The sequence below is a fragment of the Ambystoma mexicanum genome, chromosome 7p (assembly GCF_040938575.1).
Source record: "Ambystoma mexicanum isolate Mex_15411 chromosome 7p, UKY_AmexF1_1, whole genome shotgun sequence".
Classification (NCBI taxonomy): Eukaryota; Metazoa; Chordata; class Amphibia; order Caudata; family Ambystomatidae; genus Ambystoma; species Ambystoma mexicanum.
This window is the reverse complement of record NC_090939.1, coordinates 199,202,770-199,222,652: the sequence shown is the minus strand read 5'-3', so window position 1 is coordinate 199,222,652 and position 19,883 is coordinate 199,202,770. Positions and strand designations below refer to the sequence as shown.

The 19,883-nt window shown below is 45.4% G+C and overlaps 1 protein-coding gene across 1 annotated transcript in view; it reads right to left on the bottom strand.

Annotated features, from left to right (window-relative positions):
• Nucleotides 1-19,582, bottom strand: part of LCA5L (lebercilin LCA5 like) — an 800,408-nt gene extending 780,826 nt beyond the window's left edge. Inside the window, exons 1-2 of the mRNA XM_069636060.1 lie at nucleotides 19,385-19,582; nucleotides 2,113-2,574 (exon numbers count right to left, since the gene is read on the bottom strand). Coding sequence (XP_069492161.1) covers nucleotides 2,113-2,476 — 364 coding nt within the window. The 5' untranslated portion in view covers nucleotides 2,477-2,574; nucleotides 19,385-19,582. The remainder of the gene's footprint in view (nucleotides 1-2,112; nucleotides 2,575-19,384) is intronic.
• Between the last annotated feature and the right edge of the window lie 301 nt (nucleotides 19,583-19,883).

The window sequence follows — 19,883 nt, the reverse complement described above, 5'->3', positions numbered from 1 at the left end:
AGTTGTCGTGTGGGGAGTTATGTTATGTTATGTTATTTTGCATTTATATAGCGCCTTATATACCATTGGTATGGTCTGAAGGCGCTGGTAGGTTGAACGCCCTTGGGAACCGAAGTTTATATCAGTAGAGAGAGTAGAGAGAGTCAAAAGGTGCGTGTGAGCACCGGGTATGTGTACAGCTCGTGCGGTATCAGTGTAATAGCTGCTTTCTAGCGGTAGGTGTGGTGGTTGAGAGGTCAGGAGTATGTGTTCGTTCTGGCAGGATTTATCCAGATCGGATGTGGCTGTGTTAGGCCTGAGGAGAGCGCCTCGCTGGGGGGGGGGTGTAACCAGCAGTGATTATTTAGAATGATGTGGAGTGAGCGGCGAATGTTGATATGAGAACAGTTATACCGAATGGTGTCATAGTATCTCTGTGTTCTAGTTGAGTGGTGATGTAAGGAGAGAGTAAGCGTGTTGGTGAGATATGATGGGTTACATGGCCTTTCAGAGACTTCTAATTCACGGAGAGGCTATTGGGCACACTTCTAAATTCAACTTTCCACAGAGAGGCTATTGGGCACACTTCTAAATTCAACTTTTCACAGAGAGGCTATTGGGCACACTTCTAAATTCAACTTTTCACAGAGAGGCTATTGGGCACACTTCTAAATTCAACTTTTCACAGAGAAGCTATTGGGTACACTTCTAAATGCAACTTTTTAAATGTACTTCTAAATTCAACTTTTCACAGGGAGGCTATTGGGCGCACTTCTAAATTCAACTTTACACAGAGAGGCTATTGGGTACACTTCTAAATGCAACTTTCTAAATGTACTTCAAAATTCTACTTTTCACAGAGAAGCTATTGGGTACACTTCTAAATGCAACTTTTTAAATGTACTTCTAAATTCAACTTTTCACAGGGAGGCTATTGGGTACACTTCTGAATTCAACTTTTCACAGAGAGGCTATTGGGCACACTTCTAAATTCAAGTTTTCACAGAGAGGCTATTGGGCGCACTTCTAAATTCAACTTTTCACAGAGGCTATTGGGCACACTTCTAAATTCAACTTTTCACAGAGAAGCTATTGGGTACACTTCTAAATGCAACTTTCTAAATGTACTTCTAAATTCAACTTTCACATAGAGGCTATTGGGCACGTTTCTAAATTCAACTTTTCACAGAGAGGCTATTGAGCACACTTCTAAATGCAACTTTCCACAGAGAGGCTATTGGGTACACTTCTGAATTCAACTTTTCACAGAGAGGCTATTGGGCAAATTTCTAAATTCAACTTTTCACAGAGAGGCTATTGGGTACACTTCTAAATGCACTTTCTAAATGTACTTCTAAATTCTACTTTTCACAGAGAGGCTATTAGAGATTCCATCTAAGTGTGGCATATGCTAACAATCACATTTCTGCCTAGATGTGGCGCAGGCTACTCTGTGTGGTTCTCTCAGGCTATGGTGCTGGTTAACATTAGACTGCAGGCCATGAAAAGGTAAGTGAGAGTGGCAGGAGCTTTCTGGAGTAGAGTAATTGCTCTACCCCCCACCCAGCACTTACAGTTTTGTCGGTGTCTGGTGGCTTCCTTGGCTTCCCCTGCGGATACCTGCTGACACTTCCTGGAACCGCCTCTGTTGGAGCCGCCCTTGGCCCTGGGGCCCTCAGCCGCTGGGGGCTGCCGGGCAGAGGGCTGCCCTGGGAGGACCAGTGATGAAGGGCTCACGGCCCAATCAGAGCGGGGATGGGCGGGTTGGGAGGCGGGAGGGGAGCGGGAATCAGGAAGAGGGTGCGGGGTGGGAGAGGGACGCTCGGAGGGCCTGGGGGCCTAGTTGGCTCCCAAAAAATATGCGGCGTGCCCGGATGGGCTTCCTCACCTCGCGTCGGCTGCCTGCAGTGAATGGAGTGGTAGGAGTTTGAAAACCACTATTCATGCCTGTACTCCTGCAGATAAATAATCATTTTGTGACCTCCTCACTAGCACAATAAACTGGTTATGTGTGCTACAAACAAGGGGTCCATAGTGCCCAGGCTTCCCCACCTAAATGCCCAAACAAACACGTACTCCAATAATTTGGTTGAATTAAGATAAGCTATTTGTCTGATTATACGTATGTCTTACCTTTAGTCTGATAAGGACAGTAACCATTCTTTTTTGTTTGTTTTGCTATAGTTGTAAGCTCTGGGGAGCTAGCTCTCCTAGGAGACTCTGCAAGGTCTTCATTGACAGAGTTGTCTGAATCTTGCGAAGCAGAACTTGTGCTTTCAGATCTGTTGCTGCTGCTACTGCTTTCATGTGTTCCATTACTTCTGTGTTTTCGTGCAGTGCTGCAACTATTTAAACTGCCTCTTTTGCTAACACTTGTCCTTTGAGAATCCACAGAGTCTATTCTTCCTGTGTGCTGTGCTAAATTGATACCACCCTGTGCTTCTGTAGAGAGGAAGCTTTCATCTACTGGTATGCCGGTGTCAACAGCGTTGGACATGACTGATAAACACCCAAACGTTGCTGCGAAAATTTTATTTTTTGAGGTATGTCAGATCTTCTGTTATCATCACAGGTGGACGAAAAGAACTAGGTAACCTGAAAGAAAAGAAAATATTCAGTGCTTCATTTCCTAGTGACACATCTTGGTTAACTGACTGTCCTTAGAAAGTGGAAATAACAGATTTAAAATACCATACACACTAATCAGCCCAGTAACATGACTTGTTTACACTACCATTTAAAAGAGTGAAATACAAGACAGTTGTGACCTACAGGGTTTCTTTCTTTGTACACAATTTCCCATGCATTTGGGTATATCTTTTCCAAAGATGTTTATCTTAGTTTATTCCTTTTTAATTCTGGATGCCAGTAATCCCCACATTTCTTCTCACTCTATCGGCACTGCTGAGTCACCCTGCACAAGGTGAATTCAACCTTGGTAGTAAAGGGAGCAGTTCAACAAATTATTTTCAGAACTGGATATACTGGATTACATTAACAAGAGCAGACTCAGATATGTAGAATTTAGCAATAGCCCTACAGGAAATTGACACAGCGATAGATAACCTGCAGGGAAACAAACCTCCAGGCCTGGATGGCATTTCTGGGGAGTTCTACTAGCTTTTTAAAGAAGACCTTCAACCATTGTGCATACCGAATATAACTACAACTACTCCTCAAAAACGTTCCAACTTTCAGAAATACAGTGAGAGCTTCCTGCTCCAACAATCTAGCAGAATCCCGATAGGGCCGGAATATCAACCCCCCACTTGATTATTACAACTGGAGATGCAGGAAATGGTAGTCAACCAACTCTCTTTGGTCTATCAAAGACCATTAGGATGAAAACGCCATTCCTCTGGGCCATCCTCCATCATCACAATCCTTGCTCAGAAGAGGATTTTCTGCTTCTTCAGAACCACAATCCAGTCGCTTTTTGTTACTTTTCTGTTTTGAAGGACCCTCCTAATTTTGTCACTGACCTTATGATAGGGCAAGTGACACCATGATTCCTCCAATAGTTTTTAGATCCATGTCTCTAACAGATGGAAGGCCTGCTGGAGGGATATTGGGGGCGCAAGTACCCCCTGAAGGTTCAGATCACCAAACATCACCACCAAATGTACCACTAGACAAGTGATGTGGGTCGATGCTCCTGTGTGGACAGGCAGGCCTAATTTCACAGATTAAAGGCTAGAGGATCAATCAACTGTGAATAGTGACAGCAAAGCAAGGACTGCGGGCATGCATGCTGTGAGCTCCAATGTGACAGTGGTAATCTCGCAGCTAAACTCTGAACACAAAGTGCCACCGAAGCGATTGTAACCGGTATTGAGAACAGGCCGTTGGGGTACGTAAATGTTTTTATGTGGACAGTTTCTTTGCAAACTGTCACAGACATAACTCAGAACATAATGAAACAAGGTTGTGTGGTTCCGTTCACCATGCACAGAAGAGGACACTCGCCTCATGAATGAGGTTATTTGTGACAAAGCAGACACTCAACAAAGGGATATTTCAGGGAGAGAAGGAGCCACTCCCAAATAGACCTCACATCTCCCATCATTCCACCAGGGACTACTGGTCCAGGCAAAGGTTCATCCTGGAGACCAGGCTGCTAGGGATTTTTATAAACGGGTAACACCTCCAGATGGTTGTTAATCCAGAGTAAATCACTCCTCACCTGGGCTGCCAAAGATCAATGAATAATGTAACCTTGGACTTACTGAATCAGTTGCCCTGGCACTCCACCAGGAGGAGAGAGAAACAGCTGAGTCCCAAAACAGGGGATGATGAAGAGAATAAAAACGTGAAAGGGAGATACTTCTCCAAGTAGAAAAAATCAGAGGTAGTGGCGCACTTATGGTCCAATTGAGAATTCTCAGACCAGATGCCTTAGTGAGAATAATGAAGGACTACCTCACCAGATTCGATTCTGCAATATAGAAGGCAAACAAATCCAGCCATACAAACCGTGCAAACAGTGATCAATCACAAATGACAGTACCTTGAGGAATTAGTCCATCCCAAATTTATATCTAAAAGTGTTAACGCCAACCTATCAAAAACTCTTAAGAGTGGACTCTTTGATTTCTAACCAAAAAGGGAAGGCTTCAATGGCTGTTAAAAACATGGCACCAAGAGATGTAGTAGATAGGAAGGTGGACATGGTAGTAAAGAAATCATCTACTGGTTATAATCTTTCTATGAGCTCTGGTATTTATATGATGTCCTGAGCACAGCTACTAGCTAAGATTTCCAAACCTTAGACATGTGACTGGCTAGTGCAAAACATTGTAGTGAGACACAATAATGGAGAAATAAGTGCAACTTATGTCAGACGCAACAATGGGACTCTATTACTCCAGCCTTCTTGACATGGATGGCATTGGTGGATACCAGTTGGAACATTTACATCAGAGAATTGAAAACAGACCCTACACAGAATAATATTGTTCTACATGTGCCATGCAAGGGGAACATGTTACTTGAACTGGAACTCAATGGACTTGTTAACAGGATCTTTGAGTATCACAAATATTCCTACCCCTCTCAGGGTAAATCAGCACAGACTAAAAGACACCCCTCCAAACCTATGATATTCAAGAACACTAGCTGTCCTGAAGGATGGGCTGTTCAACAAGGATGAGGTAGCCATCAAAACATCATGCCCTCGACCAGCATTGGAAAAATTCCCAATTTCTGAGTACTTGATGAAGACTCGATGGGCATTCCATTGGGTGGATGTCTGACTGCATTTGCCACAGCTTGGAAACCAGGGGTCTGGCATGCATCATTCTCAGGAACTGTTACAAGCTGGAAATAATTTCAAGCCCACTGAAATCAGGAGTGATCGTAATAGAGATCCCAAGACATAAAGCAAAGGTTAACGCCTTACTTATCAGTATGTACACCATCTGTCCAAGAATGCTATTCATACAGTTGATAAAAAGGAACAAGGAAGAAGATTCTATTCTATAGTCTTCCTAGTTCCAAAGATCTTCATAGGATTGAAAGTAATGTTGGACTTGGAAAGATTAAACTGTTGGATCCAAAACCTCAAATAAAAAGATTTATATGATGAGCAGGGTCAGGGGATTGGAAGAGACATGTGAAGTTGTTTAATGCATCACTCTTCTGACTTGGTAACTCCATAACTTGATATACTTTCAAATCAGGCAGAGTTTCTTACCCTGTACCATCATTTACAGGTGGGGTGATCTATCTTTGGAGAAGAATCCTCCTCCTATTTTGACAGAACGTAAAACAGTGCTGTGGCCCTGAAGAAAGTGGGAAATAATACATACCACTGAAACCGGTAGGACCGATTTGACCTTTTTCTCAAAAGGAATAAACCATTGGATTGGTAAAAAGGGTCTCTATTTTTAATTTTCTGAAACTCTCTACTTAGAGGGTGTAATGTTCCTTTGAGTAACAGTACAGTAGACCTAGAATGCCATCAGCTAGTAATGTTCAGTTGGAACACTGATCAAATTTGTTTTTTTAAAGTTTTTTACAAGAGACTCATGTACTCATGATATTTTAGTGTTGGTAATTGCAACACAAAGAAAAAGAATAAAGTGAGAAATTTCATTTGTGTAGCAAATAACACATAACCCTGGGTTATGATTTTTATCAAATATATTGTGACTGTAACAGAATAGTGACAGGGCCAGTTTCTTGACCTATCCCCTTAACCTAGATAAGTGGCCCATCAGTGAAACCTAGGATTGGAGCTCCCATGAGGGTTTTGTGAGCTCTGTTGGAGGGCAAGTTAGGTGAGTGTTACATTTTCAGTAACAGTAAAAATCTAAAAGAATTGCGAACCATAACCTGTGATCCTTGTGTGTGATACGGATATTAGGGGAATTGACAGTTGTGTCACCCCCATTGAGTCCAAAACATGTGTTTTATGCAACTTTTTTGTACTATGGGTCAGGTTTAATATGAAACATATCCTGAGATACGGATGTGAGCCGCAGTCATTGAAATACGAGCTCCACGTCTGATAGCAATGCAGCTATGACAGAAAATGGATTGGTGGCTTTACCTAGGTCATTTGGAAAGGGTTGCTCATTAAACCCCATCCTCACTGCAGAAGTAGTGAAAACAGACACCATCACAGTAGGATGGGACGCCGCCTGCATATACAGGGAAAGTCAGGGACAATTAATTAAGACAAACCTCCCTCAGCCATCTAACTGGAAGGAACTCAGGGCAGTGGACCTTGCCCCGAGCCGCTTTGCACGGAACTCAGGGGACATTGAGTGGTGGAAAACAGTGTGATCATGTCTTTAATAAATAGATGAAGGGCAAGAGACAATCCTGTCAGAGCACCTACTGGAATGGGTAGAACAGAGATTGTTATTAGTAGTCCAAGCAGTTCACATCCCAGGCATTCCCAACGTCAGGGTGGACAGTCACATCTTTCGGTCATCTCTTGAAGAACTTATTTCAATGAAGGTGCTTTTGGAGATTGACAAGATGTTTGAAATGCCCATGATGGACCTGTACACCATGAGGGAATCAAGATGGTGGACATGCTTTGCTGCCGACATCCAGATCTAATGGCCCCTAGTGCAGACGTTTTACACATTATTGGCCAAAGAGCCTGTTTTAAGCATTTTCTTCCTTTCTCCTCATCACCAAGTATTTTGAAGTTTAAAAAAGAAAGAGCATATGTTTGCTGTGGTGCTGTTTTGTGCATGAAGGCATTGGCTCCCAACACTGGTGCATTTATCAAGAACACCGATGGGTTACTGCAACATAAATAATCCTTTTAGCATTTCCAGAACTACTTGCAGGGAAGCTGATGCAGCTTCAGCTCTTAACTTGGCTATTGAGAAAGAAAGACTAAGACATTTGGATTTGTCGGAAAGTCTACTAAAAGTTACAACTCCAAGCACTTTGTGTCTCTGAGAAATGGTGCTTTGAAAATATTATTTGCGCTGTGGTTTGTGATCCCCACTAATTTTAGAATTTCTGTCGGATGTTTTTCACAAGGATCTGGTAGTCTCTACTCTTAAAATGCAGTGGACTGCCATCAAGGCTTTTAATCTTCCTCTTGATTTTTCTAAGGATTTCTTCTTCTGAACAAACCACCCCATACAAGTTTCATCTCCCTCTGTGGGCTCTGGCCTAGGTTTTGACGGGACTGCTGGACCCACCATTTGAATCCATTATGGAATATATAGTGAATCTGTTGGCATATAACATCTTATTTCGAGTACCTATTGCCTCCCTGACGAAAGTCAGTGATATTGGGGCACTGGAGTGCAGTCCCTGTCTACTTCCGGATACTTTGTGAAGCACCTGTGTAATGCAGGCACTGGGCCTTCATACATTTCAAAAATATGTTCTTTCATTCGGTTGGAACATGAGGTTGCTGTTACTTGTTACCTTTAATGAGGAATAAAAGGCGTTGCAAATGTTAGCTGTGAAACGAGCAGAGTAATGTTCGCTGGAAAGGCCCAAGTCAAATTGCTAATGCATTCATTGATTTCTTGCCTTGGCAGTCGTAAGGGGTTGAAACCTTCAGTTGCATTCATGAGTAGATGGATTTGCTGTTGATTGTGAAGGCTTAGAAGACATCAGGGGTATAATTGCCCCCTATTACTTAGTGTTGTTGAAAGCAGAGTGTGTAAACATCTTGGGCCAAGGCTCTGGGTATTCTCTTACTGGAAGTTGGCTATGGATATGTTAATTTCTGATTACCAAGTTAAGATTGTTTTCTTTAAGGAATACAAAGTTGGCTGTGTTTAATGACGAACTAGAACACTAATTAAAATATGCATGAGGGTTGCGCCTAGCACGACTGTGCTGTCTTCAATGATGACATTACAAACGTATGTTGGGATAATCCTCATCTGATTGAGGATTGTGATGAGGGAGGAGGTCCAGAGGTAATGTTTTGATAACAAGAGTTCTATGTCAAGACCAGAGGCTCGGATTATGCTTCTCTTCCATTTTACTACTTCAGCAGCAAATGTACAAACCAATAAAATATGAAAACAAAACTCATAAAAACTGCAATAACCATCCTTTTTTGAGTCTTTGGTAGTTCTGTTCTTATTGGTCCTCAAACTGACCACATGATAACCTTAACCAATCAGCATAGTCCTCCTCCTAAAACCGCACTGTCCCTTTACTTCATTTCCTCTTTCTTTGCTGCTCGGCAGCGAGTTAAGTGCCCTTTTAATTTCTTCTTATGTATTGCATGTGAAGAGGCTGTGTGGAAAGGCAAACCGGCATGCACGTGCGTGCACAACGTAGATAACTGGTAGAGCATATCCGCGGCAGTGTGTGAATGTTTTAAGTTGTGGTCGCGACAGGGCTGGTGCTCCAGTGACCGCAACCTCTGAAGAGAGCCAAAGAGGGCACTACGGTCATGGAAGGAGGAGCGCGATGGGACCACGTAGTTCCGGCACTCTCACCATTCCGCTGACCGTTAGGAAAGTGAGATAACGTTATTGCGATTGCTCCGAAAGCATATCCGTACAATCTTTGAACTCCAGTAATCAGGAGACATAATCCACATGTTCGCTTCGGAACGCAACGTTCTGTTTAATCGCGCTGCGTGAATACAGATCACAGCGCCCCTGCAGGCCAGAGAGAGATAATGCAAAACAACAGTTACAGGCGATGTACCCAGCAACTTCGGGGAAGTGCTGGAGGGGTTGTGGGGAAGAGGGCTCCGCTCCCCACATATGGTGGGATTGCCCCTTAATCCGCCCTTTTTGGGATGATATTGTACGAGCTCTCACCCAGGCACGGGCGAGGGAGCCGGTCAGGATCCCCGAGAGATACTGCTGGGTAAAAGAGGGCAAGGGTAAGCTCTGGAGAGGCAGGGTCGCTATAAGGTGAGAGTGGTATTCATTTTAGCGGCGATGACCCTTGTTGCACAGAGGTGGAAGTCCTCTACGATTCCGACAGAGCAAGACTGGCTCAGGAAAATGTGGAATTTGGTTTCGGTGGAATGGGCAACCTATGCTGTCAATAATAAGTTGGAAAACTTCTCTGCGGACTGGGGAGAGACATTGGTTTATCTTAAAGGGGAGTTCAGAGAACAGTGGTGCCCCCAAAGACTCAAACTGTTGGACATCTACGGGTAAAAGAGGAAAGGAGAACGTTGAGACGAGAAGGATCATTGACGTTGTAGCAAGGGGTGGGTTTCTTCTGAGGGGTTGGGGGGGGTTTGTTTGTTCCTTGTTGAGTTGAGCTCCTTTCTTTGTGTATTATGAAGAAATTAATAAAAAGAAGTTAAAAAAAAACAGTTACAGGCATAGTCCCAGGTAAAACCTGATATATCCGGCAATCAATACAATATAAATATATATTTTCAATCTCCAAGAGATTATAAGGACTGGTTTATAGTCTAAAAATCCCCAGTGTTCTGTGCAGACATGAGCTCATCTAGTGATGAGGGAAAAGGCTAACATTAGCCAGAAGAGGAGCCATGTGGAGATGACTCAGGTCCTCCAAAAGGCCCTGGGAGCCTCTTTGGGACAAGGGCCACAACAGATAGCTCTGATCGAGGACTGGCTCAAGTTCTCACAGGGCCTGGAGGACATTAAAGGGCTAAAAGCACAGGACGAATCAAAAGAGGGCAGAAAAGCAGCCCTCACAGCAGAAGAAGCCCACACCCCTCCGGGCATACCACCAAAGAAGAAGGGTGGCAAGAGAAGGAGAGTAAGAGCAAAGGTGGGGCCTAGCAGCTGGCAAGATAAATCCTCAGACACCTCTGATGAGGGAGAGGAGTACTGGGAGGAAGAATATTCAGAGGAAGAGGTATATTCCATATCTTCCTCAGAAGAAGAAGGCCATAAAGCGCCAAAGAAAATGAGGAAGGAGGAGATAGAGGAGTATGGTGCAGGTGATGATTTTGATCCTGAGGCACTGATCCACCCAAGGTCTTCCGAATGGGAGCCGCCAAAGAAAATATCGGCCTACTTGAGAAAGCGCCTGAGGGCGCCCCTAGCTAAGGAAGCTAGGAGTAAGATGAGGGCGGAATGCTCTAGACCTCACCTCCCAGAGGGTGCAGCGGATACACGCGAGATCAATGACAAAATTATCACGTTCATGACCAAGTACACCACAGACATGAGAAAAGGTCTAGATAGGTGCTGGCAATCATGCCAGGACAAAATGCTGGACATGACAGGGCCCCTCACTAAAATTCTACAGATTGGCGAAGAGGCCAGAGAAAAGGGAGAGCCAGTGGACCTGGCGATTCTGACCGGGTGGGCCCACAGGGCAATCTGTATGTTGAGCAATGCCAACCACGAGATCACCATGTAGAGAAGAAGGTCTCTTCTGGTAAAGATAGACCTGAAGCTAAGTGAACTAGCTTCTTCAGAGTCGGCGTCGACCGCAAAGGGAAAACTCTTCGGAGATTCCTTTATTAAAGAGTTAACAAAGTTCGCTAACTCCTATGCAGCGCTGGACAAGGCGCAGGCCACACTCAAGAGAGTGTTTGGGAGACAGATTTTCGCTAGGGCCAGCAGAGGCAGGGGGTGCTCGCCTGGCCGATTCCACTTTAACAGATCCTACCAGGACAGAACGCAGTGGCAAGATCAGGAGGATCGAAGACAGACCCCCTTCTTCCCATCAAGGGGTAGAGGAAGGGGTAGAAGCCGGCGACATGAAGAGCGTCAACAAAACACCTCAGGTGAGAGTGAACAGCCCACCATTAATTACCCCAGCAGTAGGGGGAAGAATAGCACTATATCTGGGGATACTTGGATAATGGAAACCGTACAAGGTTTTCACATAGACTTTCTAGAGACTCCTCATCAGAAGAATCCTCCAAGGGGTTTAGAACTAAACAGAGCAGACAAATTATTGCTAGAGGGAGAGCTGAGAGGGCTAGAAAGCATAAATGCCATAAGACTAATAACAGATTCGTCAAGAGGACATATAAGCAAAATGTTTCTTGTGAAAGGGAAACACAAGGTAAGACCAATTATAAACTTGAAGGGTTTAAACAAATTTGTGGTGTACAGGCACTTCAAGATGGAAGGGATACACCTGTTAAGAGATACCTTAATTCAAGGAGATTGGCTAGCCAGAATAGATATAAAGGACGCATATCTAACTATACCCATAGCAGAGGAACATTGCAGAGTCCTAAGGTTCATCTGGGGAGAGTCGACACGGGAGTTTCGATGCCTGCCCTTCGGCTTGGCATCCGCACCATGGTGTTTCACCAAGATAATGAAGCGAGTGGTGATGCACCTCAGGAGTCAGGGAATAAGACTCATAATATGTCTGATGTGTCAGGAGAAAGAAACACTACAAGTACAGGTGCAGTCGACAATAAAAGTGTTAGAAGACCTGGGGTTCCTAATCAATTGGGAGAAATCCAAAATAGTTCCGGAACAGACAATGGAATTTCTAGGATTCATAGTGGACTCTATTCAGGGATCTCTCAGCCTACCCATTTCCAAGGAGAACGACATCAAAAAGCAGTTAAGACACACCCTGGCGAGAGGAGAAATGTCACGGAGGGATATCGCAAGGTTAGTGGGGCGACTAGCGTCATCGATCCAAGCAATATTTCCAGGACCACTACATTACAGGGCACACTAGAGGTTAAAGATCAGAAACCTCAGGAGGGGCGCTTCATATGAAACAAATGTTACCATCTCCCAAGAAGTGAGGGAAGAGTTGGAATGGTGGCTACACCACATCGATGCATGGAACGGGAGGGCCATTTTTAGCTCATCCCCGGACCTGGTCATCGAATCTGACGCCAGCAGATGGGGCTGGGGTGCCCGATGCAGGAACCTGTCAACAGGGGGCAGGTGGTCGGATCAGGAGACGACTCTCCACATTAACTGTCTGGAGGTACGGGCAGGGCTGTTCGCAGTGAAATGCTGGACTCAAGAGAGGGCACAATGTTGTGCCCTGCTAAAGATGGACAATGTCTCGGCAGTCAGGTATATAAACAGACTGGGTGGGACAAGTGTGATGCTGGAAATGCATCGGAGGGACAGGGCCTCCGTATCCTTGTCCTTTACTGCCTTTTTATCGTGTGTTCTGTCGTGCTTTCTGCGCAGGAGTTCATTTGGGACTCCTGGCGGTGCACCCCTGGAGGGAGTCAAATCCAACCTCTCCCCATTAAGGTACAGGATGTACAGGACTGGGAGACTCCCACTACTCAAACCCACGTTTTTTGGGCCTCACTGGGTATTATCGCTATTTCATGGCGGACTATGGAACCATAGCTGCACCACTGACAGCTCTGACTTCATCCAAACAACCTAGGAAGGTTAATTGGACTGAAGACTGTCAGAGGGCCTTTGATGGCTTGAAAGAAAGTCTGTGTAGGGCACCCGTGTTGTGTGCGCCTGACTACAGCCGACCCTTTATCGTCCAGACGGATGCCTGCGGCACCGGAATTTGAGCTGTCTTGTCCCAGTTAGATGACAAAGGGAGGGAACATCCTATCATCTTCATCAGTAGAAAACTCAAGGGTAAAGAACTTAGGTGGGCTACTGTTGCGAAGGAATGTTTCAGTATAGTTTGGAGCCTTAGGCGTTTTAGGCCCTGCCTTACGAGGTCTACCTTCAAGGTCCAAACAGATCATAAGCCCCTGAAGCGGCTTATGCAGATGAAGGGTGAAAACCCGAAACTGCTCAGGTGGTCCATTAGCCTGCAAGGGCTAGACTTCACCAAAGAGCACATACCAGGGAAGAATCACGATAATGCAGATGGCCTTTCCAGAAGGTATGTTGACCGTCTGGATGAGGGCGTCTAATCCGTGGGAGATTAGGCACTCTCCACCTCAGTCTGGGGGGGGCGACTGTGATGCTGGAAATGCATTGGAGGGACAGGGCCTCCGTATCCTTGTCCTTTACTGCCTTTTTATCGTGTGTTCTGTCGTGTTTTCCGCACAGGAGTTCATGAGGGACTCCTGGCGGTGCAGCACTCTCTCTTTTGGTTTGGTGAACAGACCCATTGGATACCCTTACGGCACCCATGGGTGCGGGTGCAACCCTGTCCCCCTAGTGTATGTTTTTGGGCTCCTGTGGGTGGCCCGCAGAGCAGGGTATGGGCTGGTGACAGCTCCATGCTGAATTTGGACAGGTGCTCTGAGTATCCTCCATTTTGGGATACCCAGGCCCTGCCATTGGAATGAGTTGATTCCTGATGGAAAACAAGATGGCCCCTGTGGCCACTTGCTTTCTATTGCCTGTTACATTGTTTTCCCAAAGTCCTGGGAAGCCCTGACTCTGTCCCTTCCCCCTGACTGGCTGTTGGGTGGAAGTTCCATATATGGTGTTGTTGTGAAGTCCAGTCCAGACTGTCTGGAGCCTTCCCAGTGACTGTATCTTGTGGGTACACGCTGTGGGTGGGACCTGGGTGATTGGAGTATGTGACCAATATGCACTTCTTGTTGTGGCTGTCTGGTTTCTGGTATGAGAGACAAAGACTGAGACAGCCCTGCCCGAAAATGGCCTGAATGCAGTGTGTAGTGTTGAATGACTGGGTACTTGTCCCAATCCACATTCCTTGATGTGAGTGTCTGAGAGGGAGGAGGATGGCCTGAATGCACTGTGTGCCTGATTGGCTGACTGACTGCATGAATGCACTTCTGTATGATTGGCTGCTGAGCGTGACCCAGCAGTGTGGATGAGAGACAGGATAGTATATCTGGGGACCTCTCACCACTGGAAATTGTTCAGAAGCTGTGTCTACACTTGAAGAGTAACTGGAACTGCTGATCCTCGTCGCCCAGCTGGAAGAAGAAGACTTGCTGTTGCATTTGCTTCGACCTGATCTGAAAGCTGTCGAATTCGTCGAAGACTGATCCGAAAGAGGACCTGGTAAGGCGCCCTCTTCCCGTGCTCCGAGGGACCATCAAGCACCGCTAACTTTCGCCGAAGCTCCCTGGAAGTCAGACCCTCGAAAGGCTGCCGACCGGAGACAGGGACCGCTGAGGAGAACGAAGTGAAGCACCCGGACTTCGCCGCTGTCGAAGTCCATTGCCGTCGACCAGGGTTGGCAGGTTTGTGTAACCGCTGGAGGCCCGTCAAAGTTGTGTTGCCCCAGAAGAGGGGCCGCTTGAAGTAGTGCCGCCGTTGACCGGAGCCGCCCGCTCCTTTGCCTAAGAACATTTGAATCGAAGGACTCCCTTGTCCGCAACGGCGACCGCTTTGTCCTGCCGGAGAAAGTCAAGGCCGCCGACGCGCCGAGGAGAATCCGCCGGCGGGTTTCCCGCCACTCAGAGACCACAAAGACTTTGACGCCCTTGCTGGGCCACAGTTCTTCCGAAACTCTTTGCGGTCCTGAACAATCAAACGCCGAGGTGCCCCGCACACCTCATCCTCGCAGGACGTCGCTGACGAGCACTGCCTGGATCGACGCTGTGGTCTCAGCACCCTCAAACTTCTCATCAACGCCAAGTTCACTTTCTTCGACGCCTCTCGACGATCCATGACTCCTGCTTGAAAGGGGGTCACTCAAGAAGGATCCATGGACGCTTCTTCAGAGAACTCTGCTCCACCAGGTACATTGGGGGGTAAAAACATTATAGGAGAAAATAAGACTATTGATCAATATATGGACTGGGCTTGTGCTATATCTTTATTTTACAGGTTGCCCGGGTGGGGGGATCTCCACACAGAAGTGTGTCCAGTGGTAGGGGCCGGAAATCTGCCTATTGTTTCAACCATCTTGCTTTCGTTCCTATCTCTATTGCTGGTTTCCTTGTTATTGATCTTTGTGACATTCTGACAGTATAGTTGATGCACTTTAATGAGATCTGATAATATTGGTGGTACCACTTTAGAATTGTATATATTTGCCATTATTGATTTCTGAGCACAAAGTGAGTTATTGTGAAAGTGTACATACCTTTGAATATTAATTATATAAAGACTGTTTTCAGTAATACAGTGTGTTGACATTCCTTTGTGGGGGTTTGGGGTACACTGTACTTAAGAACCAGCCTGCATCACCTCCTGAGAAGCTAGGCCTTGATAGCTCGTCCATTGCTGCCGTAATAGAGAATCTTGGCTGGGGTCCTCTGTCCCTCTCTTCTACCATACAGAGAGCAGAAGTACAGACACACCCATCCAGTCTTTACAACAAGATCCAGTCTACTGGCAGAATTAGCAAAAGCTTTCTGGCAACGCTGTCTTCAGAGGAAAGTGTCAATGACGGCGGAGTACCTGCCGGGCCATCAGAACAAGGTGGACGATTGGAACTCCAGATACCTCAGGGATGACAGCAATTGGAAGCTTGATGAGGTGTTTCAAGAACTAATGACTCGATGGGGACCATGCCAGGTCGACCTATTTGCAACGAGGCTGAACAAACAGTTAACCCGGTTCTTCAGGTGGAGACCGGACCCAGAGGCAGAAGTGACAAACGCCTTCATGCAAACATGGGGCCAACAGACAAACTATGCGTTTCCTCCGTTCTCCATGATAGCGAGGATGCTAGCCCAGGTGAGGCGGCAGAAAGCATTGCTAGTTCTAATTACGCCAGATTGGAGGGGCCAGGAGTGATTCCCCAGTCTACTGGAATTATCCCACCACAACCCAGTGGCACTACCCAGCCACGAATTCATTGTTCAAGACCCCAGGGACCTCAACCATCCACTAGTTAGGTCAGGCAGACTCAACCTAATCGCATGGGCGATTTCAGGAGATCTTGGGTTAGGCCAGGACTATCGAATGAGGCTGAAAACATCATTAACGAATCCTGGGCACCAGGAACACACAGGGCCTATAGATCTGCATGGGCTAGATGGAGTAGCTGGTGTTTGGAGAGGAGTATTCATCCCGATGGAACGGATGTAGTACATGTAGCCAATTTCTTAGCACAGTTGGCAGCCCGGGGGAGGCATACAGAACAATCAATACGGCCAGGTCAGCGATATCGGCGGGTCACCCTACGATCGAAGGGATCGAAATAGGTGAACATCCCCTGATCTGTAGAATAGTAAGGGGAGTAAAGATGACTAGACCCCCTAGTGAAAAATATGCTGAATTGTGGGATGTCGACACAGTTTTGAAATAATCGGGAGCTATCCAGAAAGGCTATTTCCGGCAAGCTAGCCATGCTACTATGTCTATTGGCTTGTAAAAGGTCAAGGTCATCAGACGTTAGAGCACTAGAGATCAACAGGAAGAGTGTGTCACCAAACAAAGTGACCTTCCTCATGACGAGGAGGACTAAGACAGGTTTGAGATCCATATCTTACTAATCTTTTCCGGGACAACTAAAACTATGCCCGGTCACATGGCCAGCGGCATATGAGGCTATGACAAGGGAAGTTAGACCTCCAGGAGTATTTCAGTTACTAATAGCTATTTGTAAACCTTTTAAGGCCATAACACCGGCTAACATAGCCAGATGGCTCAGATGGGTGATGGAGCAGGCAGGCATTGACATAGTAAAATATGGGGCTCACTCAGCAAGATGAGTGATGGCTACCAAGGCATTCAACATAGTAGAAGACATTATGAGGTCTGCAGATTAGTCGAATGAATCGACTTTTAAAACATTCTATTTTAAACCAATGGAAAGTGTGGCATCGTTAGTGGTGAGTAAGCTTTGAACAAGCATAATCTGAGCCTCCGGTCTTGATATAAAATTCAGATTTTCAACACATTCGTTCCAGAAAGTCATAATTCTATTAAAGACACAGAGGCAAAGGATTATCTCACCCTATAAATAGTAATAACAATAATGAAATGTAAGAAGTAATGGAATGTTTTACATGTTTTTTTCTGCAAGTATTGAAATGGTTATGATGAATATATTAAAGTGTTACAGATTGGTTAAATGCACAATAAGATAATAGATAGAAATTGTGGTTGATTTTACGATTGTTCCACCCTCTTTCGGCTTACAGTCACTGGTTACTTTATGTTTCAATTAGGTGCGTTGGCAGACAACAAACAATCCGGAAATTGAGGACGTATCTGCAGAGAATGGACAGGATTGCAAAATTCACTGGACGCGTTCTCGACAAAGCAAAGAAATAGGAAGTGAAGTAGAGGGACAGTGTGGTTTTAGGAGAAGGACTATGCTGATTGGTTAAAGTTACCATGTGGTCAGTTTGAGGACGAATAAGAACAGAACTACCAAAGACTCAAAAAAGGATGGTTATTGTAGTTTTTGAGTTTTGTTTTCATGTTTTATTGGTTTGTACATTTGCTGCTGAAGTAGTAAAATGGAAGAGAAGCATAATCCTTTGCCTCCATGTCTTAAATAGAATTATGACTTTCTGGAATAAATGTGTTGAAAATCAGAATTAATACGCATTAAGCAGTACCTCTTCTCTCTTCAGAGTACTCACGTCCAGTTCCATCTCCCCAGCAGATTTTGCGACAATTATTCATGACAGGAGGGGTCATCGGGTCAATGGTCCTTATACCATAAGGGAAGGGGTAAACCAGAGAGGGGTCTATGATGCCAAAAAGAGAATGTTAAAGCTTCTGTCGGAAAGTCAAAGCCTCATCTGAGAGAGTACTTTGTCAGAGGGGGAGGGCTAGCGTAATGAGGATTATTATTATTATTGTTGCAGGCCTAGCTTCAGGAAACAACAGAGCACTTTACAAGTCATAGAGGGAAGTACATGGCTAGGGGAAGCAGATTGCTCAGGATCAAGAAATAGCAGAGGGGAGATAATAACGGGCGATGGGAGCGCAGCAATTTGGCAATAAGGTATCTACAAGCAATCAGGGAAGGAAACAGGGTGGTGTAGATCACCCAGTCTCAGGTTAGGTGAGGAGGGCATGTGGACCTAGGTTTTAGGGATTACCTCTTGTAATCAAAACACCCACACTGTCTAAGTGCCAGAAATGTACTGCACTGTTTATGTCAAGAGTCTACGGGAAAAGTCCTGCTTACCCTATTGCCATTGTCGGGGAATCCCTTGCTTAATATTGAAAGGAATTCATAACTCCGGAAAGGCTGGCTGTATACAAGTATACACCATAAAGCATATCTCCAATCAAGCGTAAAATTGCTAATTTAAAAATGTAAAGTATTAGTTTCAACTGTAGTACGTCAGATCCAACTGTAGTACGTCAGATCAGTGGAACTTCTTAAGGAGGAGCATTAGAGGACCGCTCACTGCCAGGGTAACAACGAAAACACAAGATGAAAAAAACAAATCTTTGCTACAACTGTTACTCAGAGGCAAGAACGAAAATTATATAATCACAAACTTTTATGTCTGATAACAATGGAACCATTTACATTTGAGAAGCAGCGCCTCACTGGAATCAAATACAGATGCATATTTTAAAAGGAACTAAATGGAAAAACACCCTCTCTCGCAATTCTAGAATGGTATAGCTATTTGGGGCAGCTTGATCATGAACAAAAGACATATTTTCATCTCTATTGGACACCAGGAAAAAATAAATTGTTAAACTGCTTTTGCGTGATACATACATGCCAACCCTCCCGATTTAGGCGGGAGACTCCTGATTTTTAGGTGAAAAATATTGCTATTTTTCACAGTCTCCCGCCTAAAATAACTGTAGCCCCAATGCATTCCGATGGGGAAATATGCATCTCCCGATATCCCTGTGGAAATCTCCCTCCCTGATGCATCTGAATGTTGGCATGTGTGGTGATAGCATGAGGTGCAGCCAAAGGTATCCGAATATGTTCCTTCAGTGTTGATCAGTTCCACAATTCTGGAACGAAGTGTTGGGGAGAACATATAACAGCAGTTTTTATGAAATAAGAAGTGAACCGAAAATCAAACTGTATTATTTGATGACCGCTTGAAAAACAACTTTACCAAATGGCAAAGGTGGTTGTGGATTTTAAAATGTGTCGGGAGGAAAAACGCGCAGAAACAAACTGAAATAGGGGAATGGGTTACAGATGGCTCAAACATGGCATCAACTGAGAGGGTTACATACACATTGCATACCTTTTAAAACGATGTGAGGCGGCTACCTGCAAATATACGTGTTAATAGGCGACAGCCAGATAAGTTTGTATCACTGGATTTGGCCTCTTCTCTTCCCCGTTCGGCCTCTGCTGCGGCTCAGGCTGGGTCGTGTGGTGAACTGAGCCAGGCCCATTGTCCAAAGGCAAGCCATTAATTAATGGCAGCCGAGCAACGGACGCGCCGTGGCTGCACGTGTGCCGTCCTTTCTCCCTTTCCACGAACATCCTGCGTAGCCGCGGGCGGGCGGGCGGGCGAGCTGCTGGGAAGGTGCACTTGCTAGCTGCATGCAGATCACACGAAGGCGAAGATGCACGCGGCGTGGAGACGTGTCAACAGTAGCGCTGGGGGCCGGAAATGAGAAGTCTCACGGCGCTCTGCCATGGATAGGGGCCTTTGAATTTTAAGACTGTTACCAGCATAAATAAGAATTCGGGGAAAACAGGGTTTGAACCGTTCTTTTTAGAAGACAGCACTGATG